Source organism: Leucoraja erinacea, chromosome 2 (assembly GCF_028641065.1).
Source record: "Leucoraja erinacea ecotype New England chromosome 2, Leri_hhj_1, whole genome shotgun sequence".
NCBI lineage: Eukaryota > Metazoa > Chordata > Chondrichthyes > Rajiformes > Rajidae > Leucoraja > Leucoraja erinaceus.
The window spans coordinates 92537150-92561612 of NC_073378.1; the positions used below are offsets into that span (position 1 = coordinate 92537150).

Below are 24463 nucleotides of genomic sequence, written 5' to 3' on the forward strand. Positions count from 1 at the left end.
CCTAAATTAATACTTACGACAATCAAAGATAACCAGCTGATCCAAATCCACTGAAGAATGGATATTGTAAAAGGTTACTAGCAATTCCTGAAGACTTTAGTATTTCTAAACATCTTACGTGATACCTAATTAATAACTCTCAGGTCGGCAATTCTTACTGGGCTACAATCATCTTTATAACAATAATAAAACCTTTATTAATAAGTTAGTGAAGATTAATGCAAGGTAGCCATTTATTATTTCTGCTGTATCACGACTCCTTTCTAACTGCTGTTAAGTATCTCAACACCAGTCTTCAATAGAGTTGGTAGTCCAGTCCATTGTCCACTTTTCCACTAAACATTTAGTTAATATTAGTTTTAGCTGTTAAAATCCTCACCTTCATTTTTCTATATATTGTGAAATTTATATTAAATCTGACTGCATATTTTTTTTCTGTTTATCAATGTGCCATTGGCTTATGTACATTATTGGGATCTAGATACAACAAATTGAGATGTGCTTTCTCTTGTAATCGTATCCTTTTTTTCCTATTTAAATGTAGAAGGCTAAATTAGCCTTGATGAACTTTAGTCAAAGTCTAATTACTTTAAGGATGGTATTAAATATTTAAGTACAAAATCTTAATTGATCAAGGTCCCAATCAGTCTGTTGTCGGACTAATGATTATTTCATTCACAAGGTTTGGGATTAATAGTCTCACCAATATATTTGTATTTTGAATCATTTGATATACATGTGGACTGATTTTTTTTTTTTTTAATTATAAAGGTGTTTTGGAGGTCCCCAAGTTAGCTGGTTCAATTAGCCATTTGTTTGAATCTGTTCAATTCAATTCTAAGTGGAAACATGACTCCATTAACAGAGAGCTAATTTTTGTTGGTGGTGGGAAGTTTGCAAATACTTGTATTGTATTTTGTAATTAAAAAATGCAAGACCTTTCACCAGCTTTCCCACGATTCACAGAAACGGCTATTTATTAAATGTATGCATAGTACTATAACATAATCTAGAAATCTAGTTGTTAGCACAATGGTGGGTATAAACTTGTTATTGAAATCCATGGACTCAGTTCTGATGAAGGGACGTCAATTCCATTTCTCTCCCACAGATATTGCCTGATCTATTCAACATTTGTTTTTGTTTATTTTTTGTTATCCCAACTCCAAATTTTCACCTTTCATTTTGGAAAGATTGTGCCTAAATTGCGAATTTGTATAGAAAATTTTGAAATATCAGAAATATCATATCAGAACAAATGTGATTGTGTATAGTTTGTTGATTCTGATTCAAGCTTTAAGTTCGAACATTCGATCTATTGGCAATTCCTAATTTTTAGATTTTTTAAATTATGTCACACATTTGGCTGCAGAAACGGCATTTCGTTTGGACCTCAAGGGGTTCAAATGACAATTAAATTGAATCTTGAATCTTGACATTTCTAACTATATATCAGCTATCGAGGTTAGATTATTTAGTTATCAAACTTAATGATCTCGCCTGTTGTTAATAAATGCAGAGATTCTGGAATCATTTATTATTCGAAACAAGCCCACTTACTACACATTTATTTATTAACTATTGTTCCCCATCGTTTCCATATTCCAATCTGCTCAAATCAATTGCTTGTCAGAACTAATTTTAAAATTTCTAACCAGTTTAGAAATTTTGACTTTAAATGAACAAACATGACAAGTGTTTTCAATTAGTATTTTCTCACCTTTTCTACTTTAAATATCAATGTAAATTTTAATCTATCTTTCTAATCTAATTCTTCAGTAGATGAAGTCCATTTGGCGTAAATCAGGTCTACATTTAAAAAAATCAATGTTTTAAAAAAACATCTTACTAATTAGTAACAAATCGGTCAAAGATGCTACATTATTTTGTTGTATAAATTGGGTTACATTTCCACCTTGTGTTTATAATATTTAAACACTCCCTAATTTAGGTAACAGTGCACATTGCAGCAGTCACAAAAGAAACCATGTACTTCTGATTGGTAACATTTGTTTTAACCAATTTTGGTTTGTGAAACATTCAACATGGAGACAAACTACAGCATCATGTTAAGAGCACAATTTTAAAATATTGTAACATTAAGCTAAAATGTGTCCATAGATGTGATGTTTTTGCATGCTTACATTGGGACATTTGTTATTTCAGAGAATTGTTACTGCACATGTGGCCATTCAGCCTCGAGACAGTCAGTTCCCTTGCACAGCATTCTATTCAATCCGACTACCCCAGCCTTTTTCCTTGCAACCCTTTTCCTCACCATACCAGTACCCATCCAATTATCACTTGAAAGCCCTAATTGATCCAGTTTCCAACTTTGCAGGCTGCAAGTTTTTGGATCATTTAGCAACGAACAAAGCTCACATTTCTATGCCCATTATTTGGAATCAGCTGCTCAAGTCCTTGAATCATTGGCAAACGAGGAAAAAGGTCACCTGCCATATCTAAATCTCCCATCTATCAAATCTCCTCTCATTCTTTCACCAAATTTACATAATTTGTAAATCGCTAATTAAAATATGACCTCAATTAATTTATTTTCCCCCCCAAACGAACATAATTAAATTTATAATTCTAATCTTTTATTCCTTCCAACCACTACCCAAAATATTCTCTCATCCATTCTAAAGACTCAAGTGTGGCTACACAAGTACTGGTATCTCTTCCAACTGTACATTCTTCATTTTAATGACCAATCATTGATCAGGTTACTAATCTTTATAGCAGAATTCTCCCAATCAAAATTAAAAATAGACAGATTTCTCCCTTTTGGATATAAACAAACCAAAAACTGACTACATTTTCCTAGGGCTACAGCACTTAACATTTCACATGAAAAAACAAACATTTAAGTAATTAGTATATTAAAAAATATGTTGTCTTATGTTTCATTATTTGTTATAAATTAACAAATATCCTTTCAACATCTATTTCAACTGTTAGTTGATCATAAATTAATTGATTTCAAACGAGTTTATTCTACATCAAGTTATCTTAAAAGGTTTCTTCTAATCTCTACTTCACACATTCAATCTTTTATTAAGTACAGTAATCATTTCAACAAAGCAAAATTTGCATTTTCTCTTTTTACTTCTCACTCACACCTCCAGTATTAACTATTTTAATAATTTGCCTTAACAAATACTGGGTACTTCAATCATTCTAATTGGATTCCACATCTTCACAATGAAGAATATTTTGATCCCCAAACTGCAAATATTCTGAATGTTACATTAACACAATTATAGTAATAACTTAATTTGCATTGAATGCAAACTTACAATTAATTATTATTAGTCTCGTTGACAGTGGTATATCAAATGCAATTTAAAATATTTTACAATTCCATTCATGGTTTCCCTTTTCCAGATTAGAAGTTGGACATCGATAGCTGTGTACACACTTTTTTGTTTTGATATTCATTATGTCCACATAAAGTGTCAATTGCAGACAGGAAAAGTAGTTCAAATTCCACCCGGCATTCCAGAATTTCATATCATGAATTTAGATTAACACACATATGCTTTAGTGCTTCATTGTTCTTGAGTTACTCTTCATCATAATACAATTTCTTACAACTGTCATAATAGTAATCTTGATGAACATTTTGAAATTCTATAAATACTCTTTTGTACAGAAGTGATTATCTCCACCCATCAGCATTCATTGCAGTCCGATTTTGTTACATCCAAACCATTTCCAAGGATTCCAACCATTAATGGAATGACTATGCATTCAACACACAAGAAAATGAAACTCAGGTGGTTTAGATAAGAGAATAACGAATACCAATACAAATTAATTTTGCTGAATGTTTTTTTTAATGTGGCAATTGATAAACCACTTCAATGAAATAATTTAAAGCTTTATTTTTGCACCTGTATTCAATGGCTCTTTGATGTCTATCAACATACATGAACTAAATGTTCTATTAAGTAATCAAGTTGGTTAATAGATAATTTTGTGACAGATTACATACAACATCTAAATTTCTAAAGGAACAGATATTATTTCTACACCTTTCTCCTGCTTAAAAAAACAAATCTTCATTCAATTTCAGGTACCAGTCAGTAGGAAACGTGAATTATAAATTAATTTGTCAAAATATAGTTCTGACTTAAGAAATACATTTGTAAACAAATGACCACAAATACACACATTAAATTATGTATACAGATCCAAATTTCAAGTTTTTAAATTATATGATTCAGAATAAATACTATTTATTTTTAATATTGAATTGATGAGGATACCTGAAAATCCCTTAGCATAATTTATTAAAAGCAAATCTCTCTTTGGAACACTTTTTGAACAATTTACAAAACAGCTGAACTTAGAATCCCTTTAGTTACATGAATCTAAGTTTTCAAATACTTAGCTATGTATGACAATGTTTAAAATATTACTACAACTTCTCTAATGCCTATAAAAAGTTCAGAAAATACTACTATTTTATAAGTTACTCGAACAACTGAACCTCTTATCCAATTAAGACAGTAAGCTACAAATCGAATAATATTTCAGTAGGTAATTATATTGTAATCAAGTATATGTCATTTTTATTTATACAGGGAGTTTGATGATTTGAAGCTTAACGAATTAAACAACATAAAATTAGAAGTAAATCTTATACCAAGTTTAATTGGTGTATTAGGAATGGTACAAAGGGTTGGCTCAAGGGGATGAATGGTTTATTTGACACTTCTGTTTAATCATTGAGAGACACCTGAACTAAAAATGGTTAAACTTGGTAGAAAACTAGGCTATTCTTAACCTTCAACAAACTGTACACTTAATAATATTCAAGGCTCTTCATTCATGATTAAAAAAAAATTAAAAATATCTTAACCAGAATTTAAAAAAATATACCCAAATTTTGCCAACTAAACCTACCTCCATTTGAATTTGTCATTATTCCCTTATCAGACCTTTGCCTCTAATGGACAACTGATTATATAAATCACAAGTAGAATTGATTAGAACACCTATTACTTGATGGAGACTGAGGGAGGAAAACAGATTTGATTTCTAAAGTGAGTTTATGTTGGAAAGTTAGAGAGCAAAAACCAAATTCATACACTTGAAATAGAAGAGTACCAAAAAGGGAACTGTTAGCAGTACTTTCGCTATCCTTCGGCAGCTGGCTTCAGTGGATCTTTGTTGAACCTTATGAACACACATTTCAAACATGGCTAGAATGGGATCGGGATAAAGCAACTACCTTCCACAAACTTAGAATATAACTTTGATTATTAATATGCAACATTCAACTTTTTTTAACCGATTCAAATCAGATTAATGAAATAGAGTCCATTGTGAAGCTCATTTCAATTTCTCTAAAAAGGTTTTTCTAATATTAATAAAATGTGTTACAGAAAGGCATTACTTGGTTAATTGTTCCCTGCTCTTTTCAGAAACATTATTACTTCTAGCTTATCCACCCTCTTTCCATCCAAAGATTCCCAACACTTAGCCCAAGTTTGACTACCATTGCCTTTCTTTGTACACCAACATTTTAGTAGACCACATTTATTTCCATTACCATCTTCATACTGTCCATGGACATGGGAAAGGCTCCCCCCACCCCCATTTTTACTGTGATTCATGCACACTAAGTTTTAAAACTGTTATCTCTACATCAGCATTAACCTTTCATGCTTTGACATGCATGAACTGAAGACCAACCACGTGTGTGTTATTGAAAAAGTAAGATTTATATTTCTTTAAACATATGATCCAAGTAAATGCACATGGTAACAATGGCAATCAGAACAATATTTATAAATGAAAAGTGGAAATATATGCACATATTTGTTTAAACAAACTGAAGATTAGTTCAAATGTTAATATACTAGTGTTTTGGACCAGAAAATTTGAATGTACTTACAATAATTGATCTCATATTTGTGTTGCTTCAAACAAACATTTTTTGGTGTAAATGTGAGATAGATAAATTGATTACACAGTATATTGTCCATTATTGATCTCCAAACACACATGCTTCAACAGAAAATGCAATCAGCTTTATTAGAAAGTTGCAGAATACAGAGTGCAGGATTCCAAGAAACGATTAACAATGCATATTTTAATAATTCTAAAGTTGTGAGAATGATTACAGAAACATTAGTGACGTTAATATGATATTCACAACTTATCATGAAAGATGAAGGGATTCAAATATCGACACCAATACAATCAATGTTATGTAAATCAGCCTGAAATAAAACAATGCCATTAGGTTGTATATGTGGACTTTTAAAAACAAAAATCATGCACAGAATTATGCCTCATTGGTCCAATCAAACCGGCTAGATTCACATCAAGCAACAAAATTTACAATATCAGATTGTATCTGCATATTCATATAAGAGTAATGCAAATACTTCCATAAAACAATTAAATCTTTTAAAAGTGTCTTGGATTTAATAACAAAGAACACAATCCATTTTGTACTGTAATTATCAAAATAATCCTCAAACCTATTATTCTATAAAATTGCAAATCTTTCATAAGTTTAAAAATTGTTTTATAATGTTTCATTTTTTTAAATTTTGACAACTAAATATGTTGAACAGTGTGAATTATAAATCCAATGTATTTATTTGGATATGCAAACTCCAGAGGTCAAGCACTTTAATATAAATCAGTTATTTAAATTCATCATCAGGATTACCCTGAATGTAAAGAAAAAATAAGGAACTGTTCTTATTCACAAACATATGCTATTTAACAATTTGAAAAGTTTTTTTTTTTAAATAATCAATCACCACTTCATTTGTCCTTAATCAAAGCAGCTTTTACTCCACGTTTGTAACTTTTTAACATTTGAAATAATCATTCTCTTTGCAAGGATTGCAATAAAGTAATAAAACAAATATGCAATATTATATACTCTAATGTGAAGAAGGCATACATCAGATTTAAGTTTAAAATATTATGGAAGAAAATTCCCCCCCAAAATTCAAACTTTTATATAAATATAAGTTTGATGACAAGTTCTTATCACACATACCAACTGCACAACTATGTTTTTTTGCAAATTAGGAACGGGAAGTTAGTTTGAAATAATTTATTTTTTTAACAACATTATCACACCCAGGTACATAAAGATGAAATGGGTATTTTTAACCACAAAAGCAGTTAACATTTTACATTTGGAAACTTGGGTTCCCCAATTAAAATAACATGTTTTTTAAAATATAAGCTTTTGGTTAGCTTTTTGATAGCTTCCAAATTAAATTTCCTGGGATTTCTGGGATTTAAACCAAATTCAAAAACAACTATTCGAAGAGCTAAAAAAACTAAGATACATTTCAAATTTGATCTAACTACTTGAAAAACTACACTGCGCTGATACAAATGTCACCCCCTCCCAAATGTTGCCATAAAGTTATCTTCTGCAAATTGTCAAATTCTGAATGTTACATATTGTATTATATTTCTGCCAGGATGTCTTTCTGAAATGAAGCTTTTAAAACAGCACTGTGGTTAAACGTTTCAATCACAATGTCCAGTTAGTTCTTTCTGTAATTAAAGTGGAGTACTTGTGTTTGAATGATCAATTCACCAGTTAACCAAATTAAATTGGTATTTTCATATTTTGTTATTTATATAGACATACTTTACACATCCTCACAATAGACAGTTATTTTATCTTGTACAGAGCGGTCTAAAAATAGGTAATTATAGACAAACAACCGAATCAAGGATAGCATGAATTCCCCACACAATCAGAACATTTTTCGGGGTTTAATGACATCAGAAAAGATAACGCTTTCATGCCATTTAAGTAAAAACAATTTGTTGTTCATTACTGATCACTACATATTTGGACTTCATTAAGATTATTATGATTTTCGGAGAAAGGAGAGTAACAATCCATTAAAAAAATCATACGATCGAAACAAAAGGTTTTGCAGTCGCGAACGTAAATGAAATGGCAAATTAATTGCGCGTTTTAGGTCAATGTTAAATATATAAAAACGTGGTATGCGCTCGATAGGGCGTTATGTTAAAGCCGAGAGCTACATTCACGTTCAACAAATGAAAGGTTAAAAATGGCCAGATATTGACAATTATTTTCTAACTATCAGAGGGTTCCAGCTTCAGGAGAGGGGGACCGGGATTTTTTTTTTTAAAACATAAAACGGTAACTTAGCGTTAAACAAGTTTAAATCAGCAATACCCAGAATTTTTTAAAGACGAATCCGCCAACAGAAAGAAAAACCCACACGAGTTTAATTTCGGACGTGGGGCTTCTTCTGTTCGTTCATTTTGAACACTTCCATCACTAAAACTGAAGAATATGATTGGAGTTAACCGTTGTTGTTTCCTTCACAAATATAAAAAAAAAGCTCCCATTACAAAAAAATAAGGCTACGTTTCAACACGAATGGCTACAAATTTGATCGATTTTAGTATTTAGGGCAACATCTATGCGTAAATATTACAACCAACGACCCTTTAAGACAAAGATATCCAAATCCAATTTTAGAACGGCAACGACGTCTTGTGGGAGCCATCGCGCACCACCCAGATTTAAATTAAAGAAAAACTATGTTCACTTTCAAAATCGCTTCCAACCAACATTTCGATGCGATCCTACAATTATCTTCTTGGTGGGTCAAACCGATAGCTAAGGAATTGAGAGTTTAAAAAAAACACACACAATTACAAAGAAAAAGTGTTAAATATATCAAGTATTTACGTCTCGTTTATTAAAGAGCAGCCATTGCAAGGTTTCAGCTTTGGTGGCGACGCGCGGGGTATCTCCTGAACGTGAAGTCCTTTCAAAGCTGGGCAAGTAATTCAGCTTGGAGGGAAGAGAAGACACGCGATGCCGAGATCACCGCGGAAACAACCCCTCACCCCCACCCCTCAATCTCTACCCAAAGATGAGCCCCCCCTCCTCTCCTCTCCTCTCCCCTCCCCTCCTCGGGGCAATCGACGAGAACAATTTCTCGCACAACCACCACCACACCGAAGGGCGCACCACAACCAGGGGAGTTTTCGCGCCATCGTTCTTGTATATGGCAGAGTGATTTAAACCAATGAATGAAATCAGCAGGCAGGGGGGGTGGGGGGGGGGGAATTCGGTCAATTGGTAGCGAGGCTGAAGGCGCATGATAGGATCCAAGAGTCCGGCTACGTACGAATGAGAAGGCGCAAAAAAAAAAGGAAAACCGTCGCGATTAGCAATCCAACAAATATTATTCCACAATTGGGATATTTATCCGCTTCCTCTGACATTACCCTCCCCCGCACCCCTCCCTTCCTGGGGATAATTGAATAGCTAGGATTCCTCACGTGAGAGGTTGATGTGTAGTTTGACCACGTGGCTCATTCAGTCGGAATTTTCTGGGATTTTTTAGAGCAGCATTTTATTTAGAGGCGGTGCTTATGGTAACGTAGTGTGACATTTTCACAGCCTGCTTGCGAAAGGGGTTTTGGGGGAAAGACCAAAAAAATATATAGTTTTTTTTCCCTCTCTCCGCAGCCCGCCATCCTAGACTGTTAATACTACTATTTGTTCTGAGTTTTTCTTTTGAGGACTCCTCCTCCTCCTCTTCTTCACATTTGTATTTAATTCGACCGATTGTTTCTCCAAAGGGGAAGATAAAGAAGGACATATCTTTTGCTTTTTGGTAGTTTTAGCAACATGAACAAGCTCTATATTGGGAATCTCACCGAGAACGTAACCACTGTGGACTTGGAAAGTCTGTTCAAGGAATGGAAGATTCCCTTCATTGGACAATTCCTTGTGAAGACTGGTTATGCGTTTGTCGATTGCCCAGATGATAACTGTGCTATGAAAGCTATAGATACCCTGTCAGGTAAGCAGTTTTTTCACAAATGTATCCACGAAACCTCGTGTTTAGAAGCCAACTTGCCGTAAACCTTGTTTGTGGAGAGGCCTAAAACAGCTGCTTGCGTCCTGGTTTAGCAGAAACTCTGGGGAGAGGAGGATGGTTCCTATTGAACACTTCAAAAATAACTCTTTCCAGAACACGCGCGTAAACCGCCCTTGCTCGGGCATCAGCGGAAGAAATTGCAAACTTTACCTGCTTCAATTTTTAACTCGAAATTATTATTATTATAATCTGTTCCATCCTTTTATAGCGGCACGCGGTCTTTTTTCCCTGCTGTTTATGAAATGTTGCAGCTTGTAAAAGCTAGCAAGAAACTAAGCGAAGGTCAATGCCGTGCAGAATGCTTTGTCGCTTACTTATTAAACTAATGGGTTTAAATAAAAAATACTTAAAATGGGCAAGTTGGTTCGTAATTGTATTGTGTAGGCCTTTAACGACCCTAGCGGCAGCTCGGAAGCATCATTCAAATCAATGCGCGCCCAGGAAGGGAGCGTGCACTTGTGTTTTTATATTTTAATTTTAGGGGGAAACGACAAATGAAATCCCATTGCCCCAGAATTTATCAACTATGAAGTTTATTTTCGTTCATTACGTGTGACAGCGCGAATTCGTTTCTGGTCGGCCATGCTGAGTCCCAAAAGTGTCCTTTAGGACTCGGCCACTAGAAACATGGCTGAAAATTAGAATACATAACAATTGTCCACGACTTTTTCTAATGTACTTGTTTACATCACTTTTGAGAGTGCGTTTAACTCTTTGCGTCTGTGTTCGAATTCCAGCTGTTCATCCGATTCAAAGATTTGTAACCTCGTTACCTGGGAAGTTGCTGATATCTGCACACTAAGATAAACGCACATAAATCAACTGGTCACTTTTAAAATGTATGTTGAATTCGCAATAATTTGGTAAACACGTGCATTTTGTCAATTTCTGCAGGTAAAGTTGAACTGCACGGAAAATCTATAGAAGTGGAGCACTCTGTTCCTAAACGTCAAAGGTAAATGGATTCGCTCATTCTAACTTGCATATACAAATTTAAATAAAACGCGTTTATTATTCCATCCGTCTATTTAGAGTTAAATGTGATCCAAACCATATGTATTCGACTATTGTGTAACATCTAATTGCCTATTTTAATTTGCTTATTTATTGTGTCTTTTGGGTAATGCATTATGTCCATAATCTTATTTCCTTAATTTACACTAGTTTTTCTAAATTTACTAAAACCGTTGGACCTAATGCCGTACTGTAAGCTTGTGGGTCAACAGGAAATGCTTTACGTTGTGTTAGCTGAGAAACACGTGAGGAGTTGTCAACCAAAGGGGGGGAAAACCCCAAGACGATTAAAGTTAAAACGTTTCCTTTATTATACACGAATAACTGAATCGATTTCAAAAGGATTGTGAACGTGTATTACTCCTAGACAGTTCCCATGTATGCACATGTAATCAACAATGAAATGCTGCTGAGATTATCCAACTACAGTATAGTTTGTACAGATAAAAATTGGAACTAAGCACTATTTTTCTTAAACCTTGAGAGAGCTTTGACCATTACAAGAAAGTGGGTAATTTTTTGGGGCTGTGATACCACAAGTTTATTGGTGGTCAAAATTGTTATTTTATAATTTTTAGTCCACATAAAATGCTAAAGCTTCAGTTTTTGATGGGATATGTTTCCAAGTTAGAGTTTTATTAATTTGACCAGGGTATGATGTTCCCCACAAGCTGAATACATGCATTTTTTTAATTTCTGCCTCAAGAGTGAACACATATTTGAGATGTGTATCAATTGAGAACGTTTTCCAGCTTTCAAATTGACTGCTTTTTGATCATGGACTCTTGTTCTAAATAAATTGGACATTTGTATAGAATGCTAAGAGGTAGTTGCTGAAAATATTTTCATGGATCCAAGGAGAATGTGAAGTGTTTGGTAGAAGAAACTTTTGGATAACATCCTGTGTGATCTACATTACTCATGTTCCAGGACTTGGGTATATAATAATTTGAGTAGGCTTGACTAAATTTTCAATTTGATTGCAAAGCATGAAGAAATTTGAAGTAACATTTTATGTACATGTGGGTTGAATGCAAAAGTGATGTGAATGACATAACTTGGACATTTAAGGCTGAATCTAAAAATCAGACTGATTTATTGAATGATTTTTTTTGTCTAACAATCCTGGTCTAAATTAAAGTCGATTCTTGTAAGATTTTCCATGTATCTGAATAAGTGAGTGTGACTTAGTTTTCTTCTCACAAAGTTGAAACTTTATATAATTCATCATTCTAGCAATGGTTTTGAACAATTCTTTGTGCACTGAAATTAGCCTCATAGATATGGACCAGGTTCACTTTCAGTATTGTTGCTATAATTCGGGCTTTCTTTAGAAAACATAGATTCTATTTGCATTTATTTAAAAAAGTTATTGCTCTGATCCTCTATTGCAGTAGCAATATTGTTTAAAATGTTTGCTCTTATATTAAAAAGTTGTGCTCTAATATCAATTGACAAGTTTATAATCTGTTCATCTTTTTACCCTTGCTTTGCTTGTGAATTTGTCCCTTTGTTTATACCTGGTTTTGAAACCTGTATTCTGTTTGTGTTGCAAACATATATTTACAAACTGAATCTGGATAACCGTTCTACAATTTAAAACTATGTACATTTGAAAACAAACACAAATGCTGAATATTATATTACGTTATGGCTTGTTGTTTTTGTGCTAAATTCCATTGGAATGGGTTTGATCAGATATGACATAAATATCTTTTGTGTTCCACACCAATTTGAGTTCTGAATGCATTGACGGTTACAATGTGGCGTCTCCAAAAAAAGTCATCTTTAAAGATAGATTTTTGTTTTAAATGCTTGTATTTGAATTACCAAATACTTGATAAGAGAACTATAATATTAACATTGTAATTGGTGTGAAATAGACCATTAAATGACCCCTTGTATATACATATACATTTTACAATTGGTATTGCATTTGTCAATGCTACAAAATAATAACGAGTGTTCTTCATATTGAAATTTAGATTGTTGAAATAAACGTTGTCTTTCTGTAAAAGAGAACGTCTTCAAAATTTGTAAACATCCGCATAGCTCAATTTGAGTTAAAACTTGGTATTCTTTTCCAAACAAACTCAAACACAATTTTTTGTTGGTTCTGGGGCCAGTGCATGAATTTAATTTGTCCCCTGTGGAGGAATGAAGGGGGCACTCAATCTTGGTTTGAGGATCTTGAATTAACCATAGTTTCTCATGAGTGCAAATTCTCATTTATTAAATGTAACGCAAAGGGTGTAACATTCTTGATCTTAACATTGGTGTTCTAGGCTAAACCTTGTTGTGGGTATAGAAAGGCTGGCTGTGCTTTGAATAATTCAAACAGTCTTGTGGAAATGGTTTGAAATTAATGTGTAAATTGCCTTTGTTCTGCGAATATGGGAACAATGAATGACAGAAAGTGGTTTATAGCCACGTGTTAGTACCCCTTTTGAAATGAAAGGGTAGATACATTTGCCTATAGTGGCTAGATTTGTGTATAAAATAAATGGGCTGTATTTAGATTTTTAAATACTACCATTTTTCAATCAGTACAAAATTGAGTTTATAAGTGTTCCTTTGTGGTTCAAAGAATATTTTCTTTTCAATTAAGTTTAGCAATTGTGAGGTTGAATAGAAAGGGTTTTTTTTAATCTCTTTTTAGATTCTGCAGATTTAGAGATTTGTAACCAATTTTTATTTTTATTTTTAAAACATTTTTGGGTTTGTTGCTAAAATACTTTTCAAATAGGGAAAGTTAGTTTGTATTCTTGGTTTCTTTAAACTTTTTTGCATGCAAGTCTGCTGAATATTTTGGGTGTTGTAATGTGTGGAAAAAGATTGATCAGTTACTTAGCTTTATTTAGTAACATTGCTTCTACAGTATTTGGAATCTTGCATATGTACCAGTATAGAAGCCCACCCAGTTAGTTTGCTGCTATGTGAATTCTGTGAGCTGTACATAAAGCCTTTCCTACACAAGTATTCACTTTGGTCTGAAGGACTGGATTTGGTGAACATGCCTTCTTTAGTTTTTTTGTATAATCTTACTTAAAATGTAACTTTTTGGAGAGGTGGTGTTGTGTAGTTGGAAATGGTAGGGATTTCAAATGGAAAAAGCTTGCTTTGCGAATAACAAACCAACAAATGACATAGGCAACTATTTCACACTGGTCTTCCTGCTCAGTTTTCATCAATGCACAATGTGCATATTTATTCAAATGCCAGAGTGCTGCATATATTCATTTTCAAGCTACGAAATTTAGTTTGAATTGTCTAGTTTTTTTGTGTGACATGATGTGCACAGTTGAGCAGTAAGGAGCTTCTCTCATTTTGCCTCGAGGCAAATGTAAGGGGCACTGCTAATCCACATCCTCATCACGTAAAGAAAGGTCAAGAGATGGTGTCAGTTAGGGTTGCCATAAAGTTGTGTTTGAGGCCAGAGGACCAATCGGGGCAAAGTGTGTTTGATTTGTTATTCAAAGTGAAATTCTTGGGCCCAGCAGTCACTGCATTCCAGCTCGCGTTGGAACGTTCAGAGTTGATGTGGGTACGCCCACCATTGCAAAAGCGACCTTTGTACCTGCTGTGAAAGGCAGGTTGGGAATATGGTGCCATAGAGCACTTAGTGAAGCGTTAAAAGGATGAAAGACTGCACACTGCAATTGGAGGGGGAATGGCTAAAACCTGCTTGGTAGAAGGGTGGGGATTTGTAATGGGGGATGGGTCAGATGACTTTGGCCTGATATGTTTGAATATATTTGCCTTTAATTCTCAAACTGCACAACAAATCTATGTGTCTGTTATGTGGCTTTTCTTTCCCCATGTCTTAGGACCAGCTGTTACTGGGAATGAATTGAAGAAAATAGTATGAATTTAATAATTTACCTTTTAATGAATTCCCAACTGTGACTAAGATTCTATTCATACTTGTGTTTGAACTCTCCCTTGCATTAATGTTTGTTGCGGCGTTCTGTAGTCTTGCTGTGATATCACAGCAGCTGGTGTACGATGGACACTGTACATGCTCTCAATCTGATTATGCAAACGGCCTGCTGTTATTTGTTGTGGACTGGGCAGTTTAGTGGGGGGAGGGGTGGGTGATGATCTGACATTTTCTACCTGGGGTTAGAATTTTAACTCGTACTTCATACAACTGTAAGTAAGCAAGTATTTCTGTTTAAATAACACCATCTTTTTCTTTTGAGGACAATTATAGTGCTTTTTAAAACTATAAAAAGCACTTCTCTTCATGTGCATCTTGAGTGAGGTTGAGGCCCAAACTGATTTGCGGTGCCTATAAGATTATTGAGAAATGGCTGTGAAGTGTGTATTCTTTATTCTGTCTGGAGTTATTTCCTCCTTGACCTCTGGCTGCAGTCGGTAAAGGGGCAGCCATTGCACACGGGACAGCCTGACTACTTTTGACGAGTAAGATTGCATTGGATGGGTGTTGTGGCTTACAGCTGTTGGGTTTTTGAAAGTATTATGGTTAAAATCATAGGAATAGTTTTCTGCATGTCATCTGATTTCTATGAGCGTGTCAATGGCTTTATAGACATATGAAGGAGAAACACGTTTGAAGACTTGGATCTGGTATTTATTTCCAGCAGGAATTTGCAAAATACAAAAAGAATGACTAGTATGATCTGACAACCTTGTTTGGTGTAGTGACTTAAATTGCATAACAGATCTTCTGACATATTTATATTTTAAGACTGGCGATAGGCTTTAATTTTCAATCTGGTTAATTTACTCAAGAAATTTCTCACCGTTAACTTCACTCTTGTCCTTATTTGGTTTTAAAAAGGTATATCTGCAAAACCTGCTTCATGTGTAAGTTTTAAGTGTGTAAATAAATTTCAAATTTGTGTGTTCAAATGTGTCTTAGATCAACTTCTGCCAGACAGCAGATGTAAATGATAATTTTTTTAAATTCAACTTGAAAGTATCTGCTGTAGTGTTGGTGACATTGTAGGAATGAGTAATTGGCTGCAATTACACTTTTTGGGAAAGTGAGAAAATTGTTGCATTAATAATTTAGTTACAAATATAGACACGCAGAATTTTAATTGGGGAAATACAAGCACCATTGTATTTGAATTGTGAGCAGCAACGCCTGGGAAGTAGCACAGAAATTTGGGCTCGATTTTTATGGATTAGTTGGATGGCATGCAAGCAGTTTTCACTTTCTGATTTGGAAACTAAAACTATTAATGATTGCCTTCTGAAATTAAGGTAAATTGTATACAATTAAATCCATTTGAAAAGCCTGCAATGACTGGTTGTTTACCTGGCCATATTCATCTCTGTTGTACCATTTTTCAAAATGGCTACGTTAAAGTAGTAGAACTTGAATGAGGAGTCATGTGTGGGAATTGTTGAATGGACCAATTGCCTCGTGTAGCTTGAACTTTGAATCCCTGTATATAATAAATCAAATAGTATTAAACTTGATTCAAAATCTGATTTGGATGTAATTGGTATAAAGTGGTATATTGGACATTTAATTTGGTATGAACTAATGACTATATCCAGATATATCGCCTATGCGCACATTCCTTAAGAAATGCCTTTTTGTGATATTTTAATGGAATCTAATAGTACATGGCAGAAATCTCATGTGACCATGATATGGTTGATAGAACCCTTGTTAAACTGTTTAATTCTGTTTGTATTTATTTTGTTGCTGTCTCAATTCAGAGAATTCTCAACATTTTGAAAGTTTGACTGTTTCTCCCCTCAACCCTTCAAACTCACGAAGCCATACTTATTTGCTCAATTAGTTAACTTGAAATGTGATAATTGGGTTAGTCTTTCTAAAATTAGTGAGAAGTCTTATCTTAAATTCCATAAATCAGCGAAGGATCTTGTTTGCAATGACCGCAATATTGAAAAATAGAATTGTAGTAGAGCAATTTTGATATGACTTGTCACATTTGTCTTTGAAAATTTCGTTCATATATTGATAATTTGTGAATGAAATTACTACAATCACTTTTGTTTCCACGAAATACAGAATTGAGTGTAATTTCATTAACCTTTTAAGAGAAATGTGTAAAGTTGATGTGTGTTAATTTTTTTTCAGCATTTCAATTTCTAGCTTTCATTGCTTAAAATCAAAAGTCATAAACTAATTTCACAGCATAATTCCATACTATTCCTCTGAGACAAAAAGAATTGCTTTGAATTAGACTCAAACAGTGGAACGTAACACTAAAGAGAAACAAAATAAAATAGGTGCAGGAGGAGGACATTTGGCACTTCATTGTGATCATGACTGATCATCCACAATCAGTAGCCCATGCCTGCCTTCTCCCTATATCCCTTGATTCCCCTAGCCCTTAGAGGTCCATCTAACTCTTTTTTAAATTCATCCAGTGAACTGGCCTCTACTACCTTCTGCAGCAGAGAATTCCACAAATTCATAACTCGCTAGGTGAAAACGTATTACCTCATCTCCGTTTTAAATGGCTTCCCCATTATTCAGAGACTGTGGTCCCTGGTTCCGGACTTCCCCAACGCTGGGAACATTTTTCCTGCATCTAGCTGGTCCAGTCCTTTTATAATTTAATATGTTTCTGTAAGATACCCTCTCATCCTTCTACATTCCAGTGAATACAAGCCCAGTCTTTCTAATCTTTCCTCGTATGACTGTCCCGCCATCCTGGAGATTAACCTCATGAACCTAAGCTGCACTGCCTCAATAGCAAGGACGTCCTTCCTCAAATTAGGAGACCAAAACGCACACAATACTCCAGATGTGGTCTCACCAGGGCCCTGTATAACTGCAAAAGGACCTACTCCTATACTCAAATCCTCTCGTTATGAAGGCCAACTTGCCATTAGCTTTTTTCACTCCTGCTGTACCTGCATGTTTACTTTCAGTGACTGGTGTACAAGGCCACCCAGGTCTCTTTGCACTTCCCTTTTTCCTAATCTGACACCATTGAGAAAATAATCTGCCTCCTGTTTTCTTGCTGCCAAAGTGGATAACCTCACATTTATCTACATTATACTGCATCTGCCCACTCACTCAACCTGTCCAAATCGCACTGCAACATCCTAGCATCCTCATTGCAGTTCACAATGCTACCTAGTTTTGTGTCTTCTGCAAATTTACTAGTGTTACTTTGAAATGATCCTGCATCTTTTGAATTATGCCCAGAAATTCCTGCCATTGCTGTTCCACCATCATTCATGCTAGGATCCTTTTCCAGTCGACCTTGGCCAGCTCCTCTCTCATGCCTTCATAGTCTCATTTGTTCAACTGCAACACTGACACTTCAAATTTAACCTTCTCCCTCTCAAATTACAGATTAATACATCATATTATGGTCACTACCTTTCTAGTGGTTCCTTTACCTTGAGTTCCCTTATTAAATCTGGTTCATTAGACAACACTAAATCCAGAATTGCCTTTTCTCTGGTCGGCTCCATTACAAGCTGCTCTAAGAATCCATCTTGGAGGCACTCTGCAAACTCCCTTTCTTGGGGTCCAGAACCAACCTGATTTTCCCAGTCTACCTGCATATTTGAAATCTCGCATAACCACATAACCTTTGTTACATGCCAATTTTAACTCCTGCTGCAACTTTCATCCTATATCCAGGCTACTGTTTGGGGGCCTGTAGATAATTCCCATTAGTGTCTTCTTACCTTTACAATTCCTCAATTCTATCCACAACGACTATACATCGTCATTCCCCATGTCACCCCACCCAAGGGATTGAATTTCATCCCTCACCAACAGAGCTACCCCACCTCCTCTGCCCACCTGCCTGTCCTTTCTATAGGACGTATAACCATGCATATTCAGTTCCCAGTCCCGATCCTCCTGCAGCCATGTCTCTGTAATCCCTACAATGTCATATCTACCAATCTCCAACTGAGCCTCAAGCTCATCCACTTTACTACTTATACTTCGTGCATTCATATATAATACTTTTAATATATTACTCACCTCACTTTTCACATCGATTCCTATTTCACTTAGCCATACTCTCCTATCCCTTTGAGCTTTCTGCCCCGTTAATTCTGGGTGTCTTTCCTATATACTATTTCCTATATATTATTTCCTATATACTATTTCCTATATACTATTTCCCTTTATTTCCAATTTGTTTCCTACCCCCACTATTTAGTTTAAACCCACCACTTGCTTGCCAGAATGCTGGTCCCCCGCCTGTTAAGGTGCAACCTGTCCCTTTTGTACAATTCACCCGTCCCTCAAAACACATCCCAGTTTTCTAAGAATCTAAATCCCTGCCCCTGCACCAGCTCCTCAGCCGCACATTCAGATCCCCTATCTCCATGTTCCTGCCCTCACCAGCATGAGGAACTGGAAGCAAACTGGAGATAACCACCCTGGAGGTCCTGCTTTTGAGCCTTCTTCTGAGAAACGGACCATCTCACACACAGACCAATTATAAATTAGTGTAAATTTAATTTGTGGATACATTTCCTTTAGCATTCATAAGTTAGCCAGTTTAATATTGTTTTGTTTCTCATTGGTTATTCTAAAAACAGTTGAATAAATGATCAATTGCAAATTTTAACTTAAATGTATCACATACAGTTTTCAAAACTAAGGTTTTGTTACAAATTTTCTGTCAATATGAGTGGAATTGTAATCACCACTTTGTAGCAATGTAGCTTAATAATAAATGTAGTGAACTAACTGTAAATTCCTGCCATGTAACTATTTGAAATCATTCTATTCATTGCAACTTCTGTTTGCAGTGAGAACCCTCCTCTGAGTTCAAATAAAACTTAGAAATGTGTGATTACATTTTTTTAGCTAATCATTCACTTGAGTAACCCAAATGGCAATAATGAAATAATGTGTTTACAATTTTTAATAGATTTTCTTAAGTATTGTGCTTTGCAAATGGTGAATCTTAAAAAAACACCGACAAGTTTGTCAGAATAAATGTTTTAGTCTTTAATCACGTATCACTGAAAATGACTAACTCTTTGACCAAGTGTTGAATTATATGCAAATAGAGATTTATTTTCTTTCTGCAATGACCACTTGTGTATTCCTCCAACTCCCTGCTACCATTACAGATTTAAAGCTGTTTTTGAGTAAATGTGTAAACTATTCTTGATTTGCTGGACAAGTGACTCTAATTGCAACAGCTGCAATTGATGGAAAAAGAGTAAGCAGCTGAAATGAAATACAATGAAGCTAATGAATGTTTTCTCGATGATTAATTATTACTTTGATAAGAAGTTGTGCAGATATAAGTTTTGGGAAAGCCAAGAATTGAGCATACAACTTCCACATAGTCAAATGTATGATTTATCCAAACAGCTTAAAAATCATTTTAATATAGCACAGAATTTGAGTTACTAAATTTCTTGCCAGTTTTTTAATCAAATTGACAGGTAAAAAATAAACTTAAAACACATATTTACCAATTTGTCATTTTTTATTGATATTTGTCTTTCTGCTGAAAATTGTTCATTGGATTACTATATTCTCACTCGCCGATCCTTAACTTACTCAAATGAATAAATCCTAATATCTTTAATTTTGTTAACATTTGTGTGCAGAAACTGGTGATTTGCTTGAATATTGAATATTATTGAGTATGATTGTGCTCGAAGCAGGATTTACTTTGCACATATGTAACTGCTGATAATAAAGAAGTTGAGGATTCAAATCTGATCTTGGTTTTGCCCAATTATGCACTTTAATAGGTCACCTACTGGTATTGAGGACTTTGATTTCTTTCCTTTCTTGCTAAACTAGTTGGACTAAGACCCATTCTGACATTATCTAAACAGCTGTAGCTAAAATTAAAGAGAAATCCCAGTCACATGGTGAACCTACAGCTTTCACAAGCACTTGGATAAATAGAGTTATTTACTGCATCTACAGTGCCCTCCCTAATGTTTGGGACAAAGACCAATCATTTATTTTTTTTTGCTTCGGTACTACACAATTTGAGATGTGTAATAGAAAAAAATACATGTCGTTAAAGTGCACAGTGTCAGATTTTAATAAAGGCCATTTTTATACATTTTGTTTCACCATGTAGAAATTCCAGTTACATTGTTTATACATAGGCCCCCCATTCCAGGGCAACATACTTTTTGGGACACAGCAATGCCATGTATATGGAAGTTGTCATGTTTAATATTTTGTTGCATATTCTTTGTATGCAATGACTGCTTGAAGTCTGTGATTCATAGACATCACCAGTTGCTAGGTGTCTTCTCTGATGATGCTCTGCTCAGCCTGTATTGCAGCCATCTTTAGCTTATGCTTGTTTTGGGGGCTAGTCCCCTTCAATTTTCTCTTCAGCATTTAAAAGGCATGCTCAATTGGGTTCAGATCGGGTGATTGGTCACGAGAATTTACCATTTTTTAGCTTTGAAAAACTGTTGCTTTAACAGTATGTTTGGGATCATTGTCTTGCTGTAGAATGAACGGCTGGCCAATGAGTTTTGGAGCATTTGTTTGAACGAGCAGATAGGATGTGTCAATACAGAATTCATTATGCTACTACCATCAGCAGTTGTACCATTAATGAAGATAAGTGAGCCAGTACATTCAGCAGCCATACATGCCCAGGCCATAACACCCCCACCATAGTGTTTCACAGATGGGGTGGTATGCTTTGGATCTTGAGCAGTTCCTTCTCTCCTCCATACTTTGCTCTTGTCATCACTCTGATATGTTAATCTTCGTCTCATCTGTCCACAAGACCTTTTTCCAGAGCTGTGGTTGCTCTTTTACGTACTTCTCGGCAAACCTATTGGCCATCCTATTTTTGTGGCAGTGACAGTGGTCATTGACAAATCCACACCTGACTCCCAAAGAGTGTTTCTGATCTGTCGGACAGGTGTTTGGAGATTTTTCTTTGAGAGAGAGAATTCTTCTGTCATCAGCTGTGGAGGTCTTCCTTGACCTGCCACTGCCTTTGCGATTAGTAAGCTCATCAGTGTTCTCTTTCTTCTTAATGATGTTCCAAACAGTTGATTTTGGTAAGGCTAAAGTTTGGCTGATGTCTCTAACAGTTTTATTCTTGTTTCTCAGTCTCATAATTGCTTCTTTGACTTTCATTGGCACAACTTTGGTCCTCATGTTGATAAACAGCAATAAAAATTTCCAAAGGTGATAGAAACTTGCATTAAGGAGGCAATTAAACACACCTGAGCAATTACAAACACCTATGAAACCATGTGTCCCAAATATTATGGTGCCCTGAAATGGGAGGAACTCTGCATAAATACTACTGTAATTTCTACATGGTGAAATCAAAATATAAAAATGGCCTTTATTAAAATCTGACAATGTGCACTTTAACCACATGTGATTTAAAAAAAAAATGTTTTTCTATTACAAATCTCAAATTGTGGAGTACAGAGGCAAATAAATGGGTCTTTGTCCCAAACATTATGGAGGGCACTGTAGACGCAGTAAATAACTCTATTTATCCAAGTGCTTGGGAAAGCCTTGGGTTCACCATGTGACTGGGATTTCTCTTTAATTTTAGCTACAGCTGTTTAGATAATGTCACAATGGGTCTTAGTCCAACTAGTTTAGCAAGAAAGGAAGTTGTTTTTTAAATATCAGAATGCCGACTATGAATAAATGGCACTAAATCCCAAAACTAAATGACACTTTTAAATTTATTTCTAAATTTGTTCAATGTCCAAGGCAAACGACCTGTATCGAATTAGTTCCAACAGCAACTGCAATTCTGTTGATAGAAATAATATTTGGGGGAATGTATTTGGGGGATCTACTTAATTTTGTTTTCAAAGGGTTTCTTTAAATACTTTCTCCTATGGCTTTTTTGTTGATTAAAAAGTAGAAACATGCTTCCCTTCCATTCGTGGCCCTTGAAATAAATATTTAAATTTTGGCGAATTTAGATTCTGATCATCTAAGTGCTAAATAGTTTCTTCATCTGCTATTTTCAGTAGTTTTTTTTTCTTTACACTGATTTAATCTCCATGTATATCTGTATGGTGTACAATTTTGGTTGCCAAATTATAGGAAAGATGTCAACAAAATAGAGAGAGCACAGAGGAGATTTACTAGAATGTTGCCTGGGTTTCAACAACTAAGTTACAGAGAAAGGTTGAACAAGATAGGGCTTTATTCTTTGGAGTGCAGAAGGTTAAGGGGGGACTTGATAGAGGTCTTTAAAATTATGAGAGGGATAGACAAAGTTGACGTGTATAAGCTTTTTCCATTATGAGAATAGGGAAGATTCAAACGAGAGGACATGATTTGAGAATTAAGGGACAGAAGTTTAGGGGTAACATGAGGGGGAACTTCTTTACTCAGAGAGCGGTAGCTGTGTGGAATGAGCTTCCAGTGGAAGTGGTGGAGGCAGGTTCGATTTTATAATTTAAAAATAAATTGGATAGGTATATGGACGGGAAAGGAATGGAGGGTTATGGCCTGAGTGCAGGTAGATGGGTCTAGGTGAGAGTAAGTGTTCGGCACGGAGTAGAAGGGCCGAGATGGCCCGTTTCTGTGCTGTAATTGTTATATGGTTATATCTGAGTGAATTCAAAATTTTATACTTTTAAGAACTAACTAGCTTTCTAATATATGTGTGTGCATTGCATTTGTGTTTAATCTTTACTATGCCTTGCATGTTAGTGAAATGGACAACTAACATAAGGTCAATTATAGCTAGTATAAATTGATACACTTTGAATAAAAGGACAGGTTTGTAAAGCTTTAAATAATCCTTGTAGGATTAAAAAATTTAACTAAATAGATTCTTGAAAATAAGTTTCTAATACAAAACATTTTTTAAAAGCAAGATAATGTCTTTTGTAAATAGCATTTAAAATACAAAAGTGCGTTGGTTGTGCAGCAGTTTGAATATTGTGCCTAATTTTGAGTCCTAATTCAGAATTATTTCCAGGTGCTCTAAAGGGCGTGTGGATCAAATGAATGAAAAATATATCAAAATTAGGGGGTAGTTACAATAGACAGTAGGTGCAGGAGTAGGCCATTCAGCCCTTTGAGCCAGCACCGCCATTCAATGTGATCATGGCTGATTATCCCCAATCAGTACCCCGTTCCTGCCTTCTCCCCATATCCCCTGACCGATATTTTTAAGAGCCCTATCTAGCTCTTGAAAGCATCCAGAGAATCTGCCTCCACCGCCCTCTGAGGCAGAGAATTCCACAGACTCGCCACTCTCTGTGAGAAAAAGGGTTTCCTCGTCTCCGTTCTAAAGGGTTTACTCCTTATTCTTAAACTATGGCCCCTGGTTCTGCACTCCCCCAACATCAGAAACACGTTTCCTGCCTCTAGTGTGTCCAAGCCCTTAACAATCTCGTATGTTTCAATGAGATACCCTCTCATCCTTCTAAACTCCAGAGTGTACAAGCCCAGCTGCTCCATTCTCTCAGCATATGACAGTCCTGCCATCCCGGGAATTATCCTTTAAAACCTATTTTGCACTCCCTCAATAGCAAGAATGTCCTTCCTCAAATTAGGGGACCAAAATGGCATACAATACTCCAGGTGTGGTCTCACTAGGGCT

At 35.2% G+C, this 24463-nt stretch overlaps 1 protein-coding gene and 1 long non-coding RNA gene across 3 annotated transcripts in view; one reads left to right on the plus strand and one right to left on the minus strand.

The window, feature by feature from the left end:
• Positions 1 to 6021: 6021 nt before the first annotated feature.
• Positions 6022 to 8908, minus strand: LOC129712618 (uncharacterized). 2 transcript variants are annotated; one of them, XR_008726100.1, is made up of 2 exons: positions 8726 to 8908; positions 6022 to 8314 (listed from the first exon to the last, which is right to left on the minus strand). It is a non-coding gene; the product is annotated as an uncharacterized LOC129712618 (long non-coding RNA). The 2 variants fall into 2 exon arrangements; XR_008726101.1 differs by having other exon boundaries at positions 6022 to 8350.
• A 359-nt stretch (positions 8909 to 9267) lies between these two features.
• Positions 9268 to 24463, plus strand: part of LOC129712621 (insulin-like growth factor 2 mRNA-binding protein 3) — a 112496-nt gene continuing 97300 nt past the window's right edge. Inside the window, exons 1-2 of the mRNA XM_055661188.1 lie at positions 9268 to 9851; positions 10824 to 10884. Coding sequence (XP_055517163.1) covers positions 9677 to 9851; positions 10824 to 10884 — 236 coding nt within the window. The 5' untranslated portion in view covers positions 9268 to 9676. The remainder of the gene's footprint in view (positions 9852 to 10823; positions 10885 to 24463) is intronic.